The sequence below is a fragment of the Nannospalax galili genome, unplaced genomic scaffold (assembly GCF_000622305.1).
Source record: "Nannospalax galili isolate Female #2095 unplaced genomic scaffold, S.galili_v1.0 scaffold162, whole genome shotgun sequence".
Classification (NCBI taxonomy): Eukaryota; Metazoa; Chordata; class Mammalia; order Rodentia; family Spalacidae; genus Nannospalax; species Nannospalax galili.
The window spans coordinates 838,295-859,314 of NW_008350388.1; the positions used below are offsets into that span (position 1 = coordinate 838,295).

Below are 21,020 nucleotides of genomic sequence, written 5' to 3' on the forward strand. Positions count from 1 at the left end.
TAAAGGGGTGCACCACCACACCCGGCTCATTGTCTGTAGTTTTAAAGCTGAGAATGCAGGCACACACAGAAGGGAAGTAGCTTTTCCAGCAACATGGCGGGCATCCATCAAAGGAACCCGCATGGGAACAGAAATCAGACAATAGACTGTGCCTGTAGATGGGTGGGAAACGCTAGAGAGCAGTTCTCAGGGGAGCCCTGCATGACAGAAGTTCCTTTTCTGTGTCCCTCATCAGGTTTAACATTTCTACACCTGCTTTCCGAGGCTGCATGAAAAATCTGAAGAAAACCAGTGGGGTCGTCAGACTGAATGACACTGTGGGAGTCACCAAAAAGTGTTCTGAAGACTGGAAGGTAAGTGCAGGGTCCAGAACGCTGAGACAGGTTGCATTGCAATGAACCCAACTTCCATCTACACACTGGTGGCCCATGGCACTGCAGTGAACTAAGTACATTGGAAAGTAAGAATACCTATACATAGAAACCTTACAGAAGCTTTGTAACATTCCATAGAAACGCAGACCCAGGTTCTTTCTGAGCTGCACTAATGGTGTGCATCATCTCCAGTGAAGAGATACAGGTCAGGAGACTGGAGTTCAGCAGACAGGAAGTGCTTAGCATGCCAGTCATTTCCATGTTTGCATTTCAGCTGGTGCGATCTGCTTCATTCTCCAGAGGAGGCCAGATGAGTTTCACTAACTTGGATGTGCCCTTGCCTGACCACTTCCAGGTCTCCTTTGGGTTTCAGACCTTTCAACCCAGTGGCGTATTACTAAATCATCAGACACGGGTAAGAAGGAGCGCATTCATTTCAAACAAGATTTAAACCTGGCACCAAGTTTTCTGTCAAAAGCATCAGAGAGATTTTGAAAGGAGTTAGGCATTTGATCTACCAGTACCATAAAGGCTATTGTGCAATTGAGGCATGAAAGTGATTCCCAACCTGGGGTAGAGGCTAAAGGAAAACGGGCTTAGAAGGTGCATAATAATCCAAATAACTGAATTTACATGCATTATCCAACTCATTTTCATTCTTTACAGGCATGGGTTAAAATAAATTTTAACAGGTATAAGTAATAATGTGGTATAAGAAAAAGGTGAAGATTTACCCTTACTGTTTCTTTTTCATTACGTCTTCAGAAAATGACTCTTCAGATTGCTTTGTTACAGCAGTTACTTCCTGGGTAATATTTACCCCTGGGGAATGAAGAAAATCAGGATCAGGTCCTAGGCTCTCTCTTCACACACAATAGAGCTGCAGAAATTCTCTTCCATGGGATTGGGGAGATGGCTCAGTGGGTAAAGTGAAGAGATGACCTTCCATCCAAACAGGACAATTTGACCTCTCCCCCGATACCTGTGTGTGTGTGTGTGTGTGTGTGTGTGTGTGTGTGTGTGTGTACGTGTACATGTACACACATGCCTGTGAAGGCCAAGAACAACCTTTTCAGGAGTCATCACCTTGTTTTTTTGAGACAGCATCTCTCACTGACCTGGGGCTTGTCAAATAGGCTGGGCAGCTGACCAGCACACCCCAGGGATCCTCCTTTCTCCATCTCCCAAGCCCAAGGATTACAAGCACATACCCTACCTAGTTTTTGTTTGTTGTTTTTTGGCCTGAGTCCTGTTTATTGAATTCAGTCTCCTGTTTCTACGGTGAGTACTTTACTGACTGAGCCATCTCCCCAGCTCTGACTAGCTCTTTTTATTCTTAACCCTTGTTTCTTCTGCCACATGTAAGTACACTTAATACACAATACAAATGATAAAAAGCAAATGGAAGGGTTGGATTAGGGAAAAGTTAGAGCAACCCTGTGAAGTACAGGGGTTCTAGAAATACCTTAGAGACATTGATTTCAATTTCATAATGGGTTAGAAATACAAATAACATAGCATTCTTTGATCCAGTTCACAATGCTTCCAGTTAAGAAAAAAGCAAAACCAACTAATGGCGTCAGTGGCTGTAACTGTAAACTGTACAAATTGCTTTAGGTGAAAAGCTCTTGGAGGAATCATAATTTACTGAAAACTGCAAAAATTATACTTGGTAGAAAAATACAGAATGAAAATGAAAAAAAACTATTACATCTTTTAAAATTACTAATGGACAGAAAGTAAAATTACCTGGCCAATGTTAGATAAGCATAAGTTGATGTGGAAAAATAGAGCTTTCCAGAAATAATGACCAGAGCATGAAAAATTCATAACAACCAAAGAGAAGAAGTCATTGTTATAACCTCATATGAATGAACTCAATGAATCAACTCCTTGCTATGCAATTTATTCAGAAAGAATGAATTCTGATGGAACTAACGTCATCAAAATGAAAGTAAAAATAAGGGGCAAATAGAAATAATTTAGCTGTTGTAAATAGTTGATTAGGAAATTAAATGGACTTAAAGTACATCTAGAAAAAGACCAACAAATTCATCAGTGTTGAAGCAATTTGCATAAGATTTTTATATCCATAAATAAGGACCCAGACCATTCAAAAATTATCTTTCAATCTAAATGGGTAAATCAAAACATTTTGATCAAAATGACCTGACTATCTTATCATAACTTGACCATAAATTCTGTGTTCATTCAGTTTCATTTCTAAATGAGTAATTGTTGATGATTATATTCTGGCATGGTTTCAGACTAGTAGCCTGCAGGTCACTCTGGAAGATGGTCACATTGAATTGAGCACCAGGGACAGCGGCAGCCGGATTTTCAGATCTCCACAGACCTACATGGATGGCTTACTTCATCATGTATCTGTAATAAGTGACACCTCAGGGTAAGTGGGCTCCTCCTGATGCCAGAGCTCTGAGAAGTCTATTTTATTTAGTTCAGTGGAATTCTCCAGTATACGTTTGCCATATCTGTTCTTCGTGTTATTTTACTATTATGTCTTAGCCTTCTTCCTTGCTCTATATCAATGTCCTGATTAAAAAATAAGTTAGTGGCGGATGAGCAAATAAAAATGTGGCACATTCACCCTAAATGTGAATGGTGCCTTATAAACCCCCATATGGGATCTAGAAGTATGCAATGATATGGGTGAACCTCACAAATGTAACCTGGAGAAAAGAAGGCATACATAAAGAGGGCGCCCCTGTGATTTCATGCCCACAAGCTCAAAAAGAGGGCAAGTCAATCTGTTGTATCAGAGTTCAGGATGGCAGCTGCTCTTGAAGACAGAGGGAAGCTAGAGACTACAGGTAATACAAAACGGGATTCCAGTGGTATGGAGCTATTCGGTATCTTTCTGTGAGTGCTGGCTGTATTGCTGTATTCATGTTGCAAAAATCCATTGAGCATACCATTACGACATGTACCTTTAGTTCATATACATTATTTAATAAAAGTATTATGTGCAAAAGCATGGAAAATATTTTGATGCTCATTAAAAATAAGTTTAGCTTCACTGGAGTCCTTTTAGGTGAGTCTGAGTCAAAGACAGTAGTTTTTTTCTCACAGTAATTTTTCTCTCACCCTGGGCTTGTGTTTTTCCTCTTTTAGCCTCCGGCTTCTCATTGATGACCAGATTCTGAGAAGGAACCAAGGGCTTCCAGGCTTTTCAAATGCCCAGCAATCTCTCCGCCTGGGAGGCAGTTACTTTGAGGGTTGTATCAGCAACGTTTTTGTCCAAAGGTGGGTGATTTTTCTCTGAGTGTAATTGATGAGAATTGCCCACCCACATGAAGGGTGTCCCGTTTATCCAGTTTGCAGAGTCACATTTGTCAATGTGTTATCAAAGGCTCTCATTTCACACATTTCCAAAATGCTCTGTGGCAAGATATGTGCATTTAAAAAACAAACAGGGGGCTGGAGAGATGGCTCAGTGGTTAAGAGCACTGACTGCTCTTGCAGAGGACCCGGGTTCAATTCCCAGCACCCACATGGTGGCTAACAACCATCCATAACTCCAATTCCAGAGGAATCTGATGCCACCTTCTGACCTCCAAGGGCATTGCACAACCTAGGTGCACTTACACACATGCAAGCAATATACTCATACACATAAAAATTAATTAATTAATTAATTAATTAAAATATTTTTAAAAACAGCGTCTCGTAACTTTGGGTTCTAACCTTGGCAAAGGTCTAATGAAAATTAACTTTCAGATTATAGCTCTTGAAAAATATTCACACTGCTTGATTTTGTTTTAATCAAGATTGTGAAATTTGATTTGATCAGTTCTCCATGGTTATAAGGCCAAGGAATTTCAGGGACAGGTACAGTGCTAGGAAACCAGTTCAAACAATGCTAACATGAATTTCGCTAGAAGGAACATTCAGTGCTTCCATGGATACAAGCTTTAAATGTTATCGTCTCATTCAAAATAATTTAGATAAGAGATCCAGTCTGCCTCTGCCACAGAAGGAGGTCCTGGCCCTGACTGTGAACCTCAGACAGGAACTTGCAGGCTCCTGGAATAGTGCCATCATCCCTCCTAGCACCCAGCATCCCTCCTTGGCCAGGATGAGGCTCGGAGTTCTCCAACATCTGGTTGGTGAAGCCCCTTTCTAGAGCACATAGTCCAGTGGCTGGATCAGGAAATGGGAGGAGTGGAGAGGACAGGGAGGAGTTTAACAGCAATCTTCTCAGGCTCAGAGGATATGCAGAGCTAAAGCAAACCTGATGAGACAAACCTTTCCATAAGCTCACCTCTGCAGAGTCCTTACATTCACCCTCATTCTCTGTCATCCGGTGTCTGTCACTCCCTCTCTGTGTATTTGATCTCCACATTTCTGCATGACACACATTCCAAAGGAAAGCTAGTGTTACAGCTGTGTGTCAAACTCCAAGTCCACGGGAGTTTCTTGAATCCTGCTGTCTCGAAGATGTGACATGCAGGTAGGTGAAAGCTCACCTAGGAATCATGGCAGTAAGAAAGCTCGTTTGCCATGAGCTTTCTCTACCTACCAGTGGGTCTTCTCCGTGAGTAAAGGTTTGACAGCAGCCTTCATTTCTGCCCTCGTTCCAGGTTGTCACAGAGTCCTGAAGTCCTAGATTTGACCAGTAGATCCACCAAGAGAGATACATCCCTGGGAGGCTGCAGTTTAAACAAGCCACCATTTCTAATGCTGCTTAAAGGTTCCACGAGATTTAACAAGGGCAGGACTTTCAATGTCAACCAGGTAAGTGTCAAAGGCTTATCCTGAATTTCATTTCTCCTTTGTCTGCCTGGAGGGATGTTATGGGAAAGGAGGTAGGAGATCACCCAACCTGCAGTGGTCAGTCCCTCCATGAAGAGACACCAAAGGATCAAAAGAGTAAAGGAAAGTTGATTACTTACATATAATAAGAACACTAAGGATCACTCTCAAAGAGTGCTTTTCTGCAAACAGAGAAAGCAAGGGACTTCACTGAGAAAACTTGTGCATATTCATACTGAAAATGTTCTCCGTCACAGCCTGGGGAGGCACAGTCTTGAGCATGCTCAGTTGGAAATCATACTTTGTCTTCATCTACCGTTTGTCCAAAAATGACGGACAGAAACACCCTCTGCAGGAAGAATTCACATTATAATGAGATCATAATGAGCAACATTTACCGTAGGTTACCTAGAAGGGGGCAGTGTAGCCTTGGCTGTATTAAACTATGATTCACTCTGCAGGGGTGTTGCCATGATAAAGGGGCTGGAGGGATGGCTCAGTAGCTAAGAGCACAGGTGACAGTACATGTTTGTGGGGAGGTCAACTTGAAGCAGAGAGTTACATGACATCCATGGTCAAGACTGGAGGGAAAGGACTGTGGGCTTGCTCACTTGCTTTATGCTCAGATACATTTCTCCACTCTTATCCAGTTCAGGACCCTTTGCCTAGGGAATGGTCCCACCCACAGTGGACTGGGACGTCCCACATCAATTAATTTAATTAAGACAATTAATATACCCAATGTAAATGGTTCCACATTAAGACTCTTCCCAGGTGATTCTAGGTTGTGTCAAGCTGACAATGGAGGGTAATCATCACAAGGGCCTTATCTGAAACCAAAGCTTCAAAAGGACCCTTAACAGTGTTTAAAGGGGTTGCAGCCTGCCTCCCACCCTCTGCCCAAGCCTAGATGATTGCCCCCCAACTACCAGCCTAACTCCTAACAGACCTTAACTTTCGTATCTGAACTTCTGTCTCTGATGTCTTGCTCTGTTGGCACTGTGTGTGTGCAGCAGGTCCATTGATATCCTATAGAATATAAGAGCTGTACCCCTTCTCTCATATGTCCCTATATGGCCCTATAGATGTCACCTTTGCTCCTGGTGCACTTCCTATAGACAGAGTAGCCACATTTACCTAAGTCTTGTCAAAGCCAGGGTAGCTCAGCCTGGACTGCACATTATAAGCACAGGAGGAGTTTTGAAATTCCAGTGCTCAGGATGCAATGACCCAGTTAGGCCAGAGGCACTTGGAGGGGGCCCAGGCAACTTTATCTTGCAGAGTACTGCAGGTGATTCTAATGTGCTTTGCTGAAAGAAACCAAAAGGAAGTAGCACTGCTAGCAGGGATTACTGGGATTTTCATGAGTTAAACACATCTCTGCCCAAGGCCAACAGGATGTCCTCTCCATATCTGAGGTCACAATGAGATAAGCACTGAGCACCCCTGATCTGCCTGGCATTGGGCTAAGTCCCCCAAGTGCATCTTCTTAAAGCACTAGCCACATCTTGCAGAAAAGGATGTTGAGGTGCAGACAGGTGAGTCATTTGCTCTAGAAGTGGAAGGTGGCCAATGGAGCTGGGCCCTCCTTATGCCAAGCTGCTGGGCTGGAGAGGGAGCACTTACCTAGCATGTGTGGGACTCTAGCCTCATCCTCCAGGACCAGTAATTTAGAACAAGCTGCTCCTGCTCAACACCCATTAACATGCACCCGTTAACATTAGCCATGTATTATTCATCTACCAGTACTTCCCAGCTGCACAGTGATCTATGAACAGACAATACTGAATAAGATAACTGTTGTGCTATTAAGAAGACATACGCTTCACGAATCCCCAAGGGTTGTCATTTGGCTATTATGAGAAGAATGCCTTTAGAATTGCTCCCTCAGAAATGAAGTCATATATTCACTTTTTTTCAATGTAGGGCTGATAGCTGAGACTGAATCAGCTGATGATGGTGAACTAGAGAGGAGGAAATGGATTCTAAAAGTGTTTAGAAGATAGAGTATATTTAGCTCAGACAATGATTGAATTTGAGAGAGCAGAAAGAGGCAGGGGTATCCTGGGGTATCCAGTTTGGGTTGTGGTCTACATGCAGATGCTGTTGAAAGCTCCATGGATACAAGGAGGCAAGTTTTTAGAGAAAAAGAAGGAATGGAGTTTGTGACATATGGAGTGACAGGTACCTCAGGTACCTGTCACTAGGTAGAGAGAGTTGGTGGATACTGTTGGTGTCTCTGAGGGAGCCTGGGCAGTTAAGGTGTATGGGGACCATTGCTCTGGGAGACATTCATGAATGCATTATCTCACTCCCCTCTTCTGTGTAGTCTCCAGATTAGATAGACGATATTAGTTTTGTCTTAGATATAGCCCAGTGGCAGAATACAACATGGCTTAGTGGCGGAATACTGGACCAACTGAGTCAGATTGTTTGGGTTTGTGTCAGGCTTTAATCCACCAACCAGGTGAGATTGTTTCACTTCTTGTGGGTCTCTCCAGTGTAAACGAAAACAAATAATGGTAGTATGTCCTGATGTTTCTGTGAGGTTAAATGAGGTAATACCCACAACAAAGTTAGAAAAGGGCCAGTGCAAAGCAGGCATGTGGTATGTGTCAGTTATTATTACAGTACACAATATGATAAACCTAAATAAAAGGGATGGCATGATGTAGGGGTAGTGCAGGAATATCTGACTGTGGAAAGCAGGGAGACCCTCCTGCAGGAGGCTTCCTGGGAGCTGGGGCTGTGTGGAGCACGGCAGACTTTAGATGGGTAAATTCTAATGCTATAGGAGTCCACAGCTGGCAGGCCGGATGTGGGAGGTACATTACATGCATGTTCTCTTACCACATTGTCTGAAAGCAGAAGAAAATGAAAACTAGACAGGTCCAGAAGTTGAGTTTCAGATCAGCTGTCTTTTTTTTCCAAAGAATACCCAGTCAGTAAATGCGAGAGCCTGAATTCAAACTCCAAGCCATAACATCCCAATAAATGTAATCAAGGTCTGCTAGCTTGGAAAGCTTCATGGACACTGGGAAACTTGATGGAGAAAGGAGGCCGGGGCGTGTGTGTGTGTGTGTGTGTGTGTGTGTGTGTGTGTGTGTGTGTTAGGTGGGGGAACTTGAATTCCACACTGGTGTCCTGTCAGGTGTGTGCTTGTGTTTGCCGTTGAAGATGTGTGCTCTCAGCTCTCGGCTCCTGCTGCTGTGCCTCCCCGCCATGATGGACTCATCCTTCTGTAACCATAAGCTCAAATAAACTTCCTTCCGTAAGTTGCCTTGCTGATGGCAACAGAAAAGTAACTAATTCACAGAGGAATACCTGATTGGGACAGACGTTTGTTGAGAAGCCATTCACCATTGATTTCAGAAAACTCCCTGCATGATGACATAAACAATCGTGACAATGATGCTACTTGTGGTAGTTTTTCAACAGCATCCTTGATTAGAAATTCCTAGAATCACCTGGAAAGAGTCTCAATGAGGGATTGTCTACATCAGGCATGTCTGGAGGGATCGTCTGCAGTTGCTTTAATTGTGGGAAGACTCAGCCTGAAAGTGGGCAGCACCACTCCCTGGTTTAGAACCAACTGTGAGCTGTGTCATCGCAGAGAAGACTAGCTGTAGCAAGCACACACCTACATTTCTTTCTTTCTACCCTTGACTGCGAATATGATGTGATTAGCTGCCTCAGGGTTCTGCCTGACTTCCCTGTGAAGACAGACTATAACCTGGAATTGTGAGCCAAATAACCCCCTTTCTCCCCTAAGTTGCTTTTGTCGGGGTATTTTATTACAGCAACAGAAGTGAAACTGGGGTACCACCTGTGGAGCCGCCCAAGGTGAGACAGGAAGTTTGAGTCCCAGTTCTCTGCTCCATTTTACAGGGCTCTTGGAAACACTTGCTCCTTGAGCAATTGTCCAGCACAAGAAGCAAGGATTCTGCCTGGGTTTCTCACCTTACTAGAACAGCATCCTGTTAGAAGTTTCACCCCACAGCAACAGAAGTGAAACTGGGGTACCACCTGTGGAGCCGCCCAAGTTGAGAGAGGAAGTTTGAGTCCCAGTTCTCTGCTCCATTTTACAGGGCTCTTGGAAACACTTGCTCCTTGAGCAATTGTCCAGCACAAGAAGCAAGGATTCTGCCTGGGTTTCTCACCTTACTAGAACAGCATCCTGTTAGAAGTTTCACCCTACCAGCATCTCCTCAAGGGTCATTGGCCAGGAGGAGGTCACATACTCATTCTTGAATCAACCCCTAGCAAGGCAAATCTTCCCCCATCCCCCAACTTAAGCTAAGCGGATCACCCACTGAACTCTGTAGTGGAGGACTGGGCACTACAGAACCTGGACTCTGCTACAGAGGAAGGGGGCAGCCTGGAGACTCTCAACATCTTCCAACAGCTTTTCTAGGTACATCTGTTGCTTATGATGATGAATTTTTCCTGCATTAAAACATTATCCCGTTCAAAAGTTAAAAGCATGGTTCAACACTGGATGAAATTTTATGCCCTAGTCAATGCTAAAGAAGTGAGCGCAGAGGGGCTGGAGAGATGGCTGAGCAGATAAGAGCACTGACCTGAATTCAGTTCCCAGCACCCACATGGTGGCTAACAACCAATTTTAACTCCAGTTCCAGGAAATCTGATGCCTTCTTCTGGCCCCCACGAGCATTGCACACACATGTGGTGCACTTACATACATGCAGGCAAAACACTCATATGCATGTAATATAAATTGATCAAAGTTTTTTTTAAGACATGAGGACAGGTCCAGTGCCCCTCCCTTTGGGCCCTGCACTCCATCTTTCACTTACCTTGCTTGCAGAAGCCCAAGGAAATGGCTAGGAAGGGAGGTGGCAGGTTTGTGACTCCGCTCTGGCTGAGGAGACCTCATGCTGCTGGCTGTCCACTGGATCTCACAGGAGACACTGTGGTTCTTCTGATGACCCATGATGGGATGGGGTGCTGGACCCCCGCAAGTCCCTGGTGTAGCAATGTCCCCTTGTATATGGCATGAATACTATGTACTCTCCCCAAAAAGAGACTGAGAGAAAAATATTTAGATTCTCCCAAATCATGACTCCTGAAAAGGACAGTTGGTTCCCTCCTCCAACCCCATTCAAACCTTCCTGGAGGCAAAAGGCCCCCAAATCAAAGCTACACTGAGGCACTGAATGGGTTTAGGCAGATCTGGCTGCAGGAGGGTAAAGTAGCTGAGAATAAGCTCTTGCCCTCTCTTCCGTCCCCACACCAGTCAGTGATGCACAGGAAGGGCTCTTGGGGAACATCCCATCCCCATGGGACTTGTTCCTTAGTCTTGCGTCTCTCCACTGAGTTCATCTCTTAGGCTCCAGGGTAAAAACCGAGCAAGGCACTGGGCCAGGCCAGCATGATGCCCTCTCTCTGCTGCTCCCACTGTATCCTCATTTTCCTTCTTCTCCCTCACAGCTGTTGCAGGATGCACCCAAGGTGTCCCCAAGGAGCATGGAGGCATGGCAAGATGGGAAGTCCTGCCTGCCACCTCTCAGCGCACAGGCCACTCACAGAGCCCATCAGTTTGGGGACAGTCCCACCAGCCACTTGCTCTTCAAGCTTCCTCAGGAGATGGTGAAACCCAGGTATTATTAGTATTAGTACTTTTATTTTGCCCTTTCCTGCTCCATCATCAACACAGAACCTGCCTTCCAGTCTCTCCCAGGGAAGTCTAGTCCACAAGAAACCATGCACATCCCGCTCAGGAAGAAGGCATTTCCATTTTGGGAGGGGGGAGTAGTCAGTAGCCTGCATAGGACAGGGAGTGCAGTGCCTGCCTGCTGTGTGCTCCCTCCCCACAGCTGGAATGGAAATGTGACTGCTCCTGCTGCTGCTGCTCTGGGCCAACAATCAGCTCAGCTCTGGCTGAGAATTGACGGTGTTCTAAAAATAAGGCTGATTTCCCACCCCCCTCCAAAGCTGCTATTTATTTCCATGATAAATCACCTTTCTTCTTTTGAGTTCTGTACTGAAGGGGAAATCATTCTTTTAGGTAGCCTTGGTGCCAGATAGAACATTTCTGCGAATGCATTTAGACATTTTTATGCTAACAAGTTGCATCCCTGTTGGGGAGGGGAGTAAGCAGAAATACCAATTGTGTCAGGAGGAGGAAGAAAAGCAAGGTTTGTCCTTTTCAGATCTCTTAAAGGAGACACAATGAAAAAGGTGCCACCATCCCTTCAAGTCATTTCAACAGAGGTAGAAGGGCCCAGGGGTCAAAAAGACCTGACTTGAACTCTTGACTCTCAGTCCACACTTAGCCACATACTGGCTAGGTGGTCCCAAGCCAAGTGCCAGCTCGACTTTTCTGTGATACAGATGCCAAGATGGGTCTAGAAGGGCTAGAGGCTTTTTGTGGGAAGGCTCATGAAAAGTGGTGGGGTAGCGGGCAGGCAGTCATAGGGTGGGAGAACTTGGACTGGAATAGGGCCTGTGAAGAGGGAGGAGGACCTGAGACCCAGGTGCAGCTCTGAAGAAGTCAGTCAGCCAGGCCCACGAGGCCCCAAGAAACAGATCATCTCAGGAGGGTCTGTGTCCAGCCTAAGTGGCCAGGCTCTGGTATGCCTGCCACCCTCAGTCCTTGGCTAGAAGCATCCCACAAATCTGAGGGTGTGACAGCAGGGGGCAGCCAGCTCCCTGTGCCCCTGTTGCAGGCTGTCTTGAAAGAGGTACATCTTTGTGACCTTCACAAACCATGTGACTTTCCTAAGCCTAAACTTCTAGCTCTGACATTTCAGCTAATGGCTAAATGGCTAATCTCTCTAGCCTCTATTTTCTCATTGGTTAAAGGGGTTAATGTTGATTTTCTGACTGTAGGAACAGGCAATAGTTTAGAAGGAGACTGGTCCTTGAAAGTCACTCGATGAGCCGTAGACATGACTCGCAGGCGTGAAGGCCAGAAAGATCAGAGGGAAAACCTGAGCAAGCACGTTTCCATGTCTCTGGGGTCTCCAGCTGCCCTGCGTAAAGTCTCAGAATCTCTCATTTGCTGAAACTGGGCTGGTGAGAGACCAAAGCAGAAGATGGGGATGCTCTTCAGTCAGTCCCTCCCCTGATGATGTCATGACTTTTGGTAGGGAGGCCCCATTGTCCAACCCTGCTCCCCTGGTCAATCTGACCTTCATGAAAATAATCTCTCATCTTAAAGAAATGGCAGCTGCAGACACTGCCCTGACTGTCTTTTCCCCAGCCTCCCACAGCCAGTTCCCATTGAACGCTGCCCCCCGGCCCCAGCCTAGCATCTTCTCCCTCAGCACATTCAGTGTGGTGATTTATCTGCTTCATGAGGCAACCTAGGTGCTTTCTTATCCAGTAGTAATTTAGTGAAAAAGGCAACATTTTAAAAGGTAAAGTTGGTGGGATGGGGGACAATCAGTTTAGTCTATTAGTTTTTTCATCTGTGATGAAAATGACTTAGGAAGGATTTATTTTGGTGCACAGTTTGAAGGTACAGACCATCATAGTGGAGAAAGCATGGCAGCAAGGACATGGGGCTGGAGAGATGGCTCTGCAGTTAAGGATGCTGGCTGCTCTTCCAGAGAACGTGGGTTTGGTTGCCAGCACCCATGTGGTGGCTAAAAACCATCTGTAACTCTAGTTCCAAAGGATCCGACGCCCTCTTCTGACCTCCATGTGCATTGTATACATGGATGCACTTACATACATGCAAGCAAAACAGTCACACACATAAAAAATTAATTTTAAAATGTTTAAAAAGAATATAAGGTCACATTGTGTCCACAGTGAGGAAGCAGAGAGAGAGGAAGGCAGGTGCTCAGCTTGATTTCCCCTTTTTACTTAGTCAGAGATCCTAGGCCATGGGATGATGCGGTCTACATTCAGGATGGTTCTTCCCTCCCCTGTTAAACCTCTCTGGAAATTACCCTCATAGACGTGCTAGAAGGTGTGTCTCCTACCATGTCTAGTTGACAAGATTAACCACCACAATTAGAATATGCAATCTTAAGCTAGTCCAGTCCCCAAAATTGTAACTGTCATTAAATTTTCAGGCAGTTGCAAGATTTGTAGTCTTCTGTTACCCATACTCTGTTTTGCATTCTAGCCCCACGATTTGACTCTTTTGAAAAAAAAACCTTGACCTTCGTTTTAACCCTGCAGTAGATGTATAAACATGTTCCTGAACTTCCCCTTCCTCCAGCACAGAGGACTCATAGCTGAAGCTCCCTATTCTTTTGCCTTTTTGGAGTGTTAGTCAGTTAGTCTTTTCTGCAAGAAAATTGCCTTGAGGAACAGTTCTGGAAAGCAAATGTCAAGTCCAATCACTAAGCCCACATATGTGAAGTAATGTGCTTGCTGGAGTACATCCCAATAGTCTCCTTAAATTGGCACAGGCAAACAGACACTTAAGGAGAAACACAGAGCCATGGACCATCTGGGTGGTTTCATTTAACAAATACAGGATACTCTTTCATTTTGAAGAATGTTTCCCTCCAGGAAACTTGCTAATCTGAGGAACAAATATGCATCTTAGCCTCGCAGTATTAAAAAGCAGAGAATCAACAGTGTAATGTTGCCTTCTGCATCCAGATTCTGCCTCCAGGTTTTTCACTTCCCCCTTAACTTGATTTGGCCACTATTTACTGAGTTCTTGCTGTGTCGTAGACCCTTTTCATATAGCCACGAGCAGGATAAACCTGGTCTTTGCTCTCTAGTGTGTACTTAGACAGGAGCCCAGGGAATGGATGCAGACAGTTGGTTGATACCTACATCTCTACTGTCTTTTCCTGTTTCACCTCTGTGAAGCTGTTGGTCAACCCATGCACCATAGACAACTCAAGAAATGAAATTCCACGGTTGTATCCCCAGTGCCCCACACAGTACATACTAAACACTCAGTAAATATTTGTTGACTGACTAGATGGTTTTGTTGGTTGGTTGGATGGATGGATGGGTGGGTGGATGGATGGATGGATGGATAGATGGATATGAATCTTCAAACAAGCAAACATTGCTTAACCCAATGTGCATATAATACAGGAGCACCATAAGTGAATACTCACTCTCAGTCTTTGACTACATGATGTTTTGTAATTCCTCTTCAAGCATAGTTGAGGTCTGAGGGTCAGAGAAATGTGGGGAGCAGAGGTGAATCTGTGCTTCTGTACCTTTGTGTTAAATGTGTCCCGTAGGAAGAAAATATTGACCTGACACCCAAGTCACATCCTCATTATCCAAATGGTTCTCCCTTCCTCCTACCCTGTCCCGCTCCATGTACACAAATAAGATGCATATTCATTGAGTTTAAACATTTGTACTACTAAGAGAACTAAGCAGTCACAAAAAGGACATACTGTGTGATTCCTTTTACATGAGTACCTAGAGCAATCAAATCCACAGAGACAGAGAGTGAAAGGGTAGTTGCCAGACCTTCGGAAAAGGAATAATAGGAAGCTATTGGTTAAGGGGTAGAGAGTTTCAGTTTTGCACTATGAATTCTGGAGTTGGCTTGTGGAACATTGCAAATGCGCTAAAAACCACTAAACTAGACACTCGAAAGTGGCAAAAGATAATAAATTTTGTTACATGAACTTTGCCATGCTTTCAGTGTTAATTTTGCAAAGTACCAGCCTGCTCTTTCTTGCCATGTCTAGGATTTAGAGTACTGGCTAAGCTGCCCCAGACGTTCTGTGCTATTCTCCAACACGGTAAGGAAATTGTACAAGAATTGTTGACAGCTAGAATGTTATGACCTCTGAAAGTCCCCAGAGACACAGGCACAGGTAATCAGGGCATGCCTCCTTATTCATTTGGAAAATGGGAGTATAGGGGTTCATCACCATGTTCTTGTTCTGAGATGCAGAAACTGCAAGCCTCTATCTCCATTTCTTTATTGTTTGTTTCTTTTCTTTTCATTTATACTTTGGTTTGGTTTGGGTTTTTTTTGTTTATTTGTTTGGGTGGGTGATTTTGGGGAGGGTGTTTTTTTGTTTGGTTTTGTTGTTTTGTTGTTGTTGCTTTTTGTTTTTGAGAGAAGGTCTTGCTGTATAACTGAACCCCACTAGGCAGCCCAGGTTGACCTTGACCTTGCAGTCCACCTGCCCCTGCCTCCTGAGAACTGGGATTCCAGGCCTTCATGCCTGCTTCTCATCACTGGCTTCTTTTGTTTCCCCAGGTCACAGTTTGCTGTAGACATACGGACAACATCCTCCAGAGGGCTGGTGTTTTACACGGCCACCAAGACCTCCTTCATGGCTCTTTATCTCTCAAAAGGACATGTTGTCTTTGCTTTGGGGGCAGAAGGGAAGAAACTGAGGTTGAGGAGTAAGGCGAAATACAACGATGGGAGGTGGCACACGGTGAGTGCTGCTGCAAGTGATGATGGGTTAAGCATCCTGAAAAGAAGCTAAAGTCCAAAATGGCCCAAAATCCCAAATCTTTGGAGTACAGACATGGCACCACAAATGGAAAATTCCACACCTAATCTCTTGTGAGAGATTGTAGTCAGAACACTGAAAATATTGTATAAAATTTCTTTCTGGCTATGTGCATAGGAGGGATATGGAACATGGATGAATATGGAACATGGATGAATTTTGTGTTTAGACTTGAGTCTCATCCCAGGATATCTCATTGCATATATGGGAATATTCCAAAATCAGAAAACAAACTAACGTGTATGATCCTAAGCATTTGGATAAGGGATCCCCAGTTGGTACAGGATCTACTGTCTTAGCCAAGAATAAAAGAGTCCAGAATTCTTTCCAGGGGATCAGACACATGTACTCACACTTCCTGTGTAGGTGGAGGCATGAACCGCCAGCACCCCAGCATCTTGGTGTACACACACACACACACACACACACACACACACACACACACACACACACACACACACACACACACACACACCATGTGTAGATGGTATCCTGAGTGCCAAAATGGACTTAAGCAACTTATTGCTTCTGTGATCCCCTCCCAACTCCCTGAATTGCCTTGCTTCCCTGCCCTACCTCCCACTCCTGCCTCCTGGACCACTTCTCCCTGTGGGGCCAATTTCCAGGTCTCCAAGTCCCTTTCTCTGAACCTGGTATACCTTCTACCAGCACAAGCATAAAGACATCCCTAGCATCCCAGTTCCTGCATGAAAGCATCTCAGGTTAAAAACATACACAACAAGGTCAGAAGAAAACCATATTTTTCTAATGAAGGAACTGGTCCTCCAAAAACTTAAGTGACTTGATAAATTACATTCCTTAATATTAATAAATATTTCATGAGCTGCTTTCTTGGAGCTTATAAATAACAATAACAACATCAACAAATCTTAAACGTAATGTCCGCTATTGGTGTTTGGGGAAAGGTTAGACTAGAGCAAGGTCAGAATAGCAGTACTAATTAAATTAAGGTGGTCAAGGAAAGTCTCCCACAAGGGACAACTAACATATGAAGTTATAGGAAAGCTGACCTTGAGCTTGGAGTTAGCTCAGTGAGCAAATCACAAAGTTATAAGCAGGATGAGAGAGGGAGGAGGTAGGAGCCAATTACTTAAGCTTCACGGGCCAAAGTAAGGATTTGCAATATTGTTACAATTATTTATATTTGGCATTACTAGAAATTGAACCTAGGAGCTCAGGAATAGTAGGCAAGCGCTCTACCATTGAGCTATATGCTCTGTTTTAAATTAACTTTTTATGTTGAGATAAGGTCTCACTAAGTTGCCTGTGTAGACCTTGAACTCATTCTGTAGCCCAGACAGGCCTTGGACTTTCAATCCTTCTTTTACAGCCACCAAATAGCTAGAATCACAAGCTATTGCTCCCAGGACTGGCTATTTATTTATTTATGTGATATCATCTCACTATGTAGCTTAAGCTGTCCTTGAACTCTCCATGTAACCCCTGTTGGTTTAAAACTTGTGATCCTCCTGCCTCAGCCCTTTAAGTGGCAAGGATTACCAGGCCACCATATCCAGCTAGGCCTTTGGGTTCTCTTATAAGTGCCTCTCAAACTTTTGAAGCCATTAACTGAGAGAGCAGAGTTACAGGGATAGAGTTATAATCTTTTTTCAAAGTCTCTATTTGGATGAAAGAACTATATAGGGGTAAGCACACAAGTAGGGGAAGCAGACAGATGTTGTTGCTCTTATGTAGACAGGCTGTGGGGTTGGGGGGAGCAGGGGGTGTCTGGGACATGCTCTGAAGGAAGAGCCAGAGGGCCAGCTGGCTGGTTGCATGTAGAGTGTGAGCAAAGGGAGGAGCTGGTACCAGTGGTTGGGCCAGTGGGCCAGCAGTTGGCCAGTGGCAGGGCAGATGGAGAGAGGGTGGATGTGGCCCAAGAAAGAGCAGTTTTGGACTGAGGACAATTCAGAACTCTGTTTTAGGCATTGGAACTGGGAAGTCTGAGGCAGAAGTCCCACATCTTGGAGAGGACAGACACAGATCCTAACTTGTAGCAAAGAGTTAGAAACTCTTGTTCCTCTTGTTATAGGAGAGATGGCTGCTCTGTTTGCTCCAGGGGCCTCGCCCTGACTTCCCTTCAGCTCTGTACAGACTGTTCTGACCCCTTGTTGTGAAGGCATGTGATTTACGTGGCTTTGGCTGTTCATCCTTTGTTTAAACTTCCACATCGGTTATACGTGTTTATTAGTTCACTTTCAAGCAACTCTGTATTTACTTCTCCTTTTATCTCAGCTTGTTCAGTATCTAACAAATCTCACAAAGCAACGGTTATGACAATAAACAAGAGGAAAAGGCCTCTCTTTTTGTAACACTACCTGAAGGGTAGAAAAGCAGTTTTTTAAGTTTCCTGTGACCACTAACAAAATATGCACCAATTGTCAGAAGTAAACGTTTGATCCTTTTCTTTGCTCTAAAGGTAGCGTTTGGGCAAGATGGAAAAAAGGCACGCTTGGTTGTGGATGGGCTGAGGGCCCAGGAGGGCAGTTTGCCTGGAAATTCCACCATCAGCACCAGAGCACAGCTGTACCTGGGGTCATCGCTGTTAGCAAAGCCGAAGGTAAAGCTAGAGAAAATGTAGTTCTCCTTATAATGTAACTGATACCATTGTGTGAGACATTTAAGACTTCAAAATATTTAATGAGTCCTTGACATATCTAATGTTCACAAGCCCACAAAGAAGGTGTTCCTTCTGCATCTCCAAGCCTTATGTTGTCAGGTAGAGGGTGAGACACAGGCTTTGAAGAAGTGACTCTGGGTTCCCCAAGGTGTTCTCAACAGGAATCTCTTAACTTCTCTTCCAGGGAATGTGCCAGAGGTTTGAAGGTGGTGGGACTAAAGAGATTGTGGATTGAGATGATGTGTCCTAAGCTTCAGTGGCTTCTCTCACCTCTGTAGAAAGTTAGCAAAGGCATTTACTTCCCAATTGCTGCCTATTAATTTGCTGTTGAATCTAAATGTGTTTTAAAAGCCCTTTTCTCTTGGGCTGTACAGATGACTCAGCGGTTAAGAGCACTGGCTACTCTTGCAGAGGACCATGATTTGGTTCCCAGCACCCACATGGCAGCTAACAACGGTCCAAACTCCAGTTCTAGGGGATCTGACACCCTCTTCTACCCTCCACGGGCTTTGTACCACACGGGCACTTACATACTTGCAGGCAATACACTCATACACATAATTTAAAATAATAAATTTTCTCTTTCATAAATGGAAACCTGAAGCCCTTTTCCATAAGTAGTAAGTAACCATAAAAATAAATAAATGGAAAAGAAGCAGTGCCATTAAAATCTGGATCGATAACTCAACCTGTGCCCATGAATGTGGAGAAAAAGGAGCTTACTAGATCAAGGGGGGTGCAAGACTTATCAGCATGAGCACAATGCTGAAATGTGTGTCCTTTTCCAATCAAAGGGCTACAAAGAGAATTGAAAAAGCAGAAGATATGTTTGTGGCAGAGTGCATGCTTGGCACGGGCAAAGGCCCAGTCTGGATCTTTAGTACCAGTGGGAAAAGGAAAAGGAAGAACGTCCTGACCAAATGTGCGTTATAATGTTCTTTAGACACCAAAATAACAAAGCTATCTCAAGAATCCAGCTTGGGAACATGACTAAGGGAAAGTCAAGACTGTTCTGCCTCCAAGGAGAAAGGACAATTCAGTGGGCTTGTCAAGTTCAAAGAGGCTAAGCCCTCTATATGTGCCCCCTCCTGCCCTACCAGAGTGCTAACTGCCCCTGGGGTCCCCTTATGCCTCTCCCTCTTTGCCCATACTCACCCTTTTCCCCCACAGTGGTCCTGTCAGCAGTTTAAGCCCAGAAGCTATCTTCCATCCAAATGCAGTCTCTACCCCTTCCTCGAGCTGGTGGCACATTCTAGTGTGACGTTTGCTTGCAGTGAAGTAGGGAGGTGCAGACTCAATCTGGGCCCAGAAGTGGATGTAATTAAAGCAGACCTTGCCCATCAGCAAGCCCATTCTAGAGCTTCAGGGTGTCCTGGTCAAAGCTGGGGCACAGCCTAGCTTTCTTGAATTTTGTCCTGAGGTTTGGATCAAAGCCCCAGCAAGAAGTAAAATATTACTTTATATTATAGTCTTCTATAGTAACTTTTGTATCTCTATCATATATAATACATATTTATAGTCTGTGCAATATGGTATCGGCAGCATATGCTATTTTAACCTTTACTTTTCTTCAACTGCTGTACCTATTTCCTCTCTGGAAAAATCACAAGGCAGAGGGGCTGTTCAAGGATGTGCTTGGGTATACTTTTGACCTGGATAAGTTCCCTTAAAACCATTTTAATCACACCTAGCCTCCTAACATTAGGACAGGCAATAACACCTGTTTATAGTGTTCTTTTAAAAAAATATTAGTTGACATACAAAATAATGAGTCTGACTGAACATTTTCGTATGCATATGTATGTCATTGTACCTTCCTCATACTGTTCCCAACCGTCCCCTATTCCTTTTCCCACTATCAAGGATCCCCATCCTCCCACAGATAGTCCTCCTTCTGTTTCCACGTCACATATATGGATGTGTGTATATTTAAAATTAGATTTTGTGTATGAGAGAAAATATGCCATGTTTTGACTCTGCCCCATTATCCTTTCTTGCCTCTCCCAAGGGACTCTCAAGGGGCAGAAAGAGGTCTAGGAGGAGGGGGGAGGACAGTATTCTTTATGACCAAGGTATAAGCCACCATATCAGCTTCCTTCTGTACTCTTTCCAAGGGCAGGCTATATCTGTGTTAGTCAGCTTTCCGTCACTATGACAAAGTACCTGAGGAAATCAACTTGAACGATGGGGAAGTTTATCATGGCTTGTGGATTCAGAGGTCTGAGTCCATGACTTTCGTGGCCTTGTTGCTTGGGGCCTGTGCAAGGCAGGACCACATCATGGCAGGGAGCAAAACTACTCACCTTCTGGTGGCCAGGAAGCAAAAAGTGAGGGAAGGTGGGCCAAGGTCCCAATATCCCCTTTGAGGGAATGCCACCAGTGACCTCATTTCCTCTCACTAGGTCCCACGTCCCAGCAACGCCATAGGTTGGCAGGCTTGCTTTCTCCTTTTGATTCAGTCAAGACCTCAGCCCACCTACATTTTGGGCAGATTTTCCCACTTCAATTCACCAAATCTGGAAACTCCCTCACAGACATACCCATAGTGGTTTGTCTGTCAGGTGATTCAAGACCCTGTCAAGGTGACAATGTTAACCATCTGAGAAACTGAAATTTTCATGAGGAGGCCAGGCAGCCATTTACCATTGATATCAGTACTGTGTGCCTCTCTAACAGCTCTCATTTTGCTTAAAATTACCATATTATGTATCTGCTGCATAGAGTCCAAAAAGCATTTATTACAATGTAAGTAGCTTAGGGGTTTTTAATCATTACCTTTTTTTTTTTTTTGGGGGTTTTGGG

At 44.4% G+C, this 21,020-nt stretch overlaps 1 protein-coding gene across 1 annotated transcript in view; it reads left to right on the forward strand.

Moving 5' to 3' along the window:
* Lama3 (laminin subunit alpha 3) overlaps window positions 1–21,020 on the forward strand; it is a 265,360-nt gene that overhangs the window by 236,030 nt on the left and 8,310 nt on the right. The window contains exons 61-68 of the mRNA XM_008847651.3: window positions 236–353; window positions 649–789; window positions 2,642–2,781; window positions 3,507–3,638; window positions 4,976–5,129; window positions 10,599–10,768; window positions 15,316–15,499; window positions 18,018–18,158. Coding sequence (XP_008845873.1) covers window positions 236–353; window positions 649–789; window positions 2,642–2,781; window positions 3,507–3,638; window positions 4,976–5,129; window positions 10,599–10,768; window positions 15,316–15,499; window positions 18,018–18,158 — 1,180 coding nt within the window. The remainder of the gene's footprint in view (window positions 1–235; window positions 354–648; window positions 790–2,641; window positions 2,782–3,506; window positions 3,639–4,975; window positions 5,130–10,598; window positions 10,769–15,315; window positions 15,500–18,017; window positions 18,159–21,020) is intronic.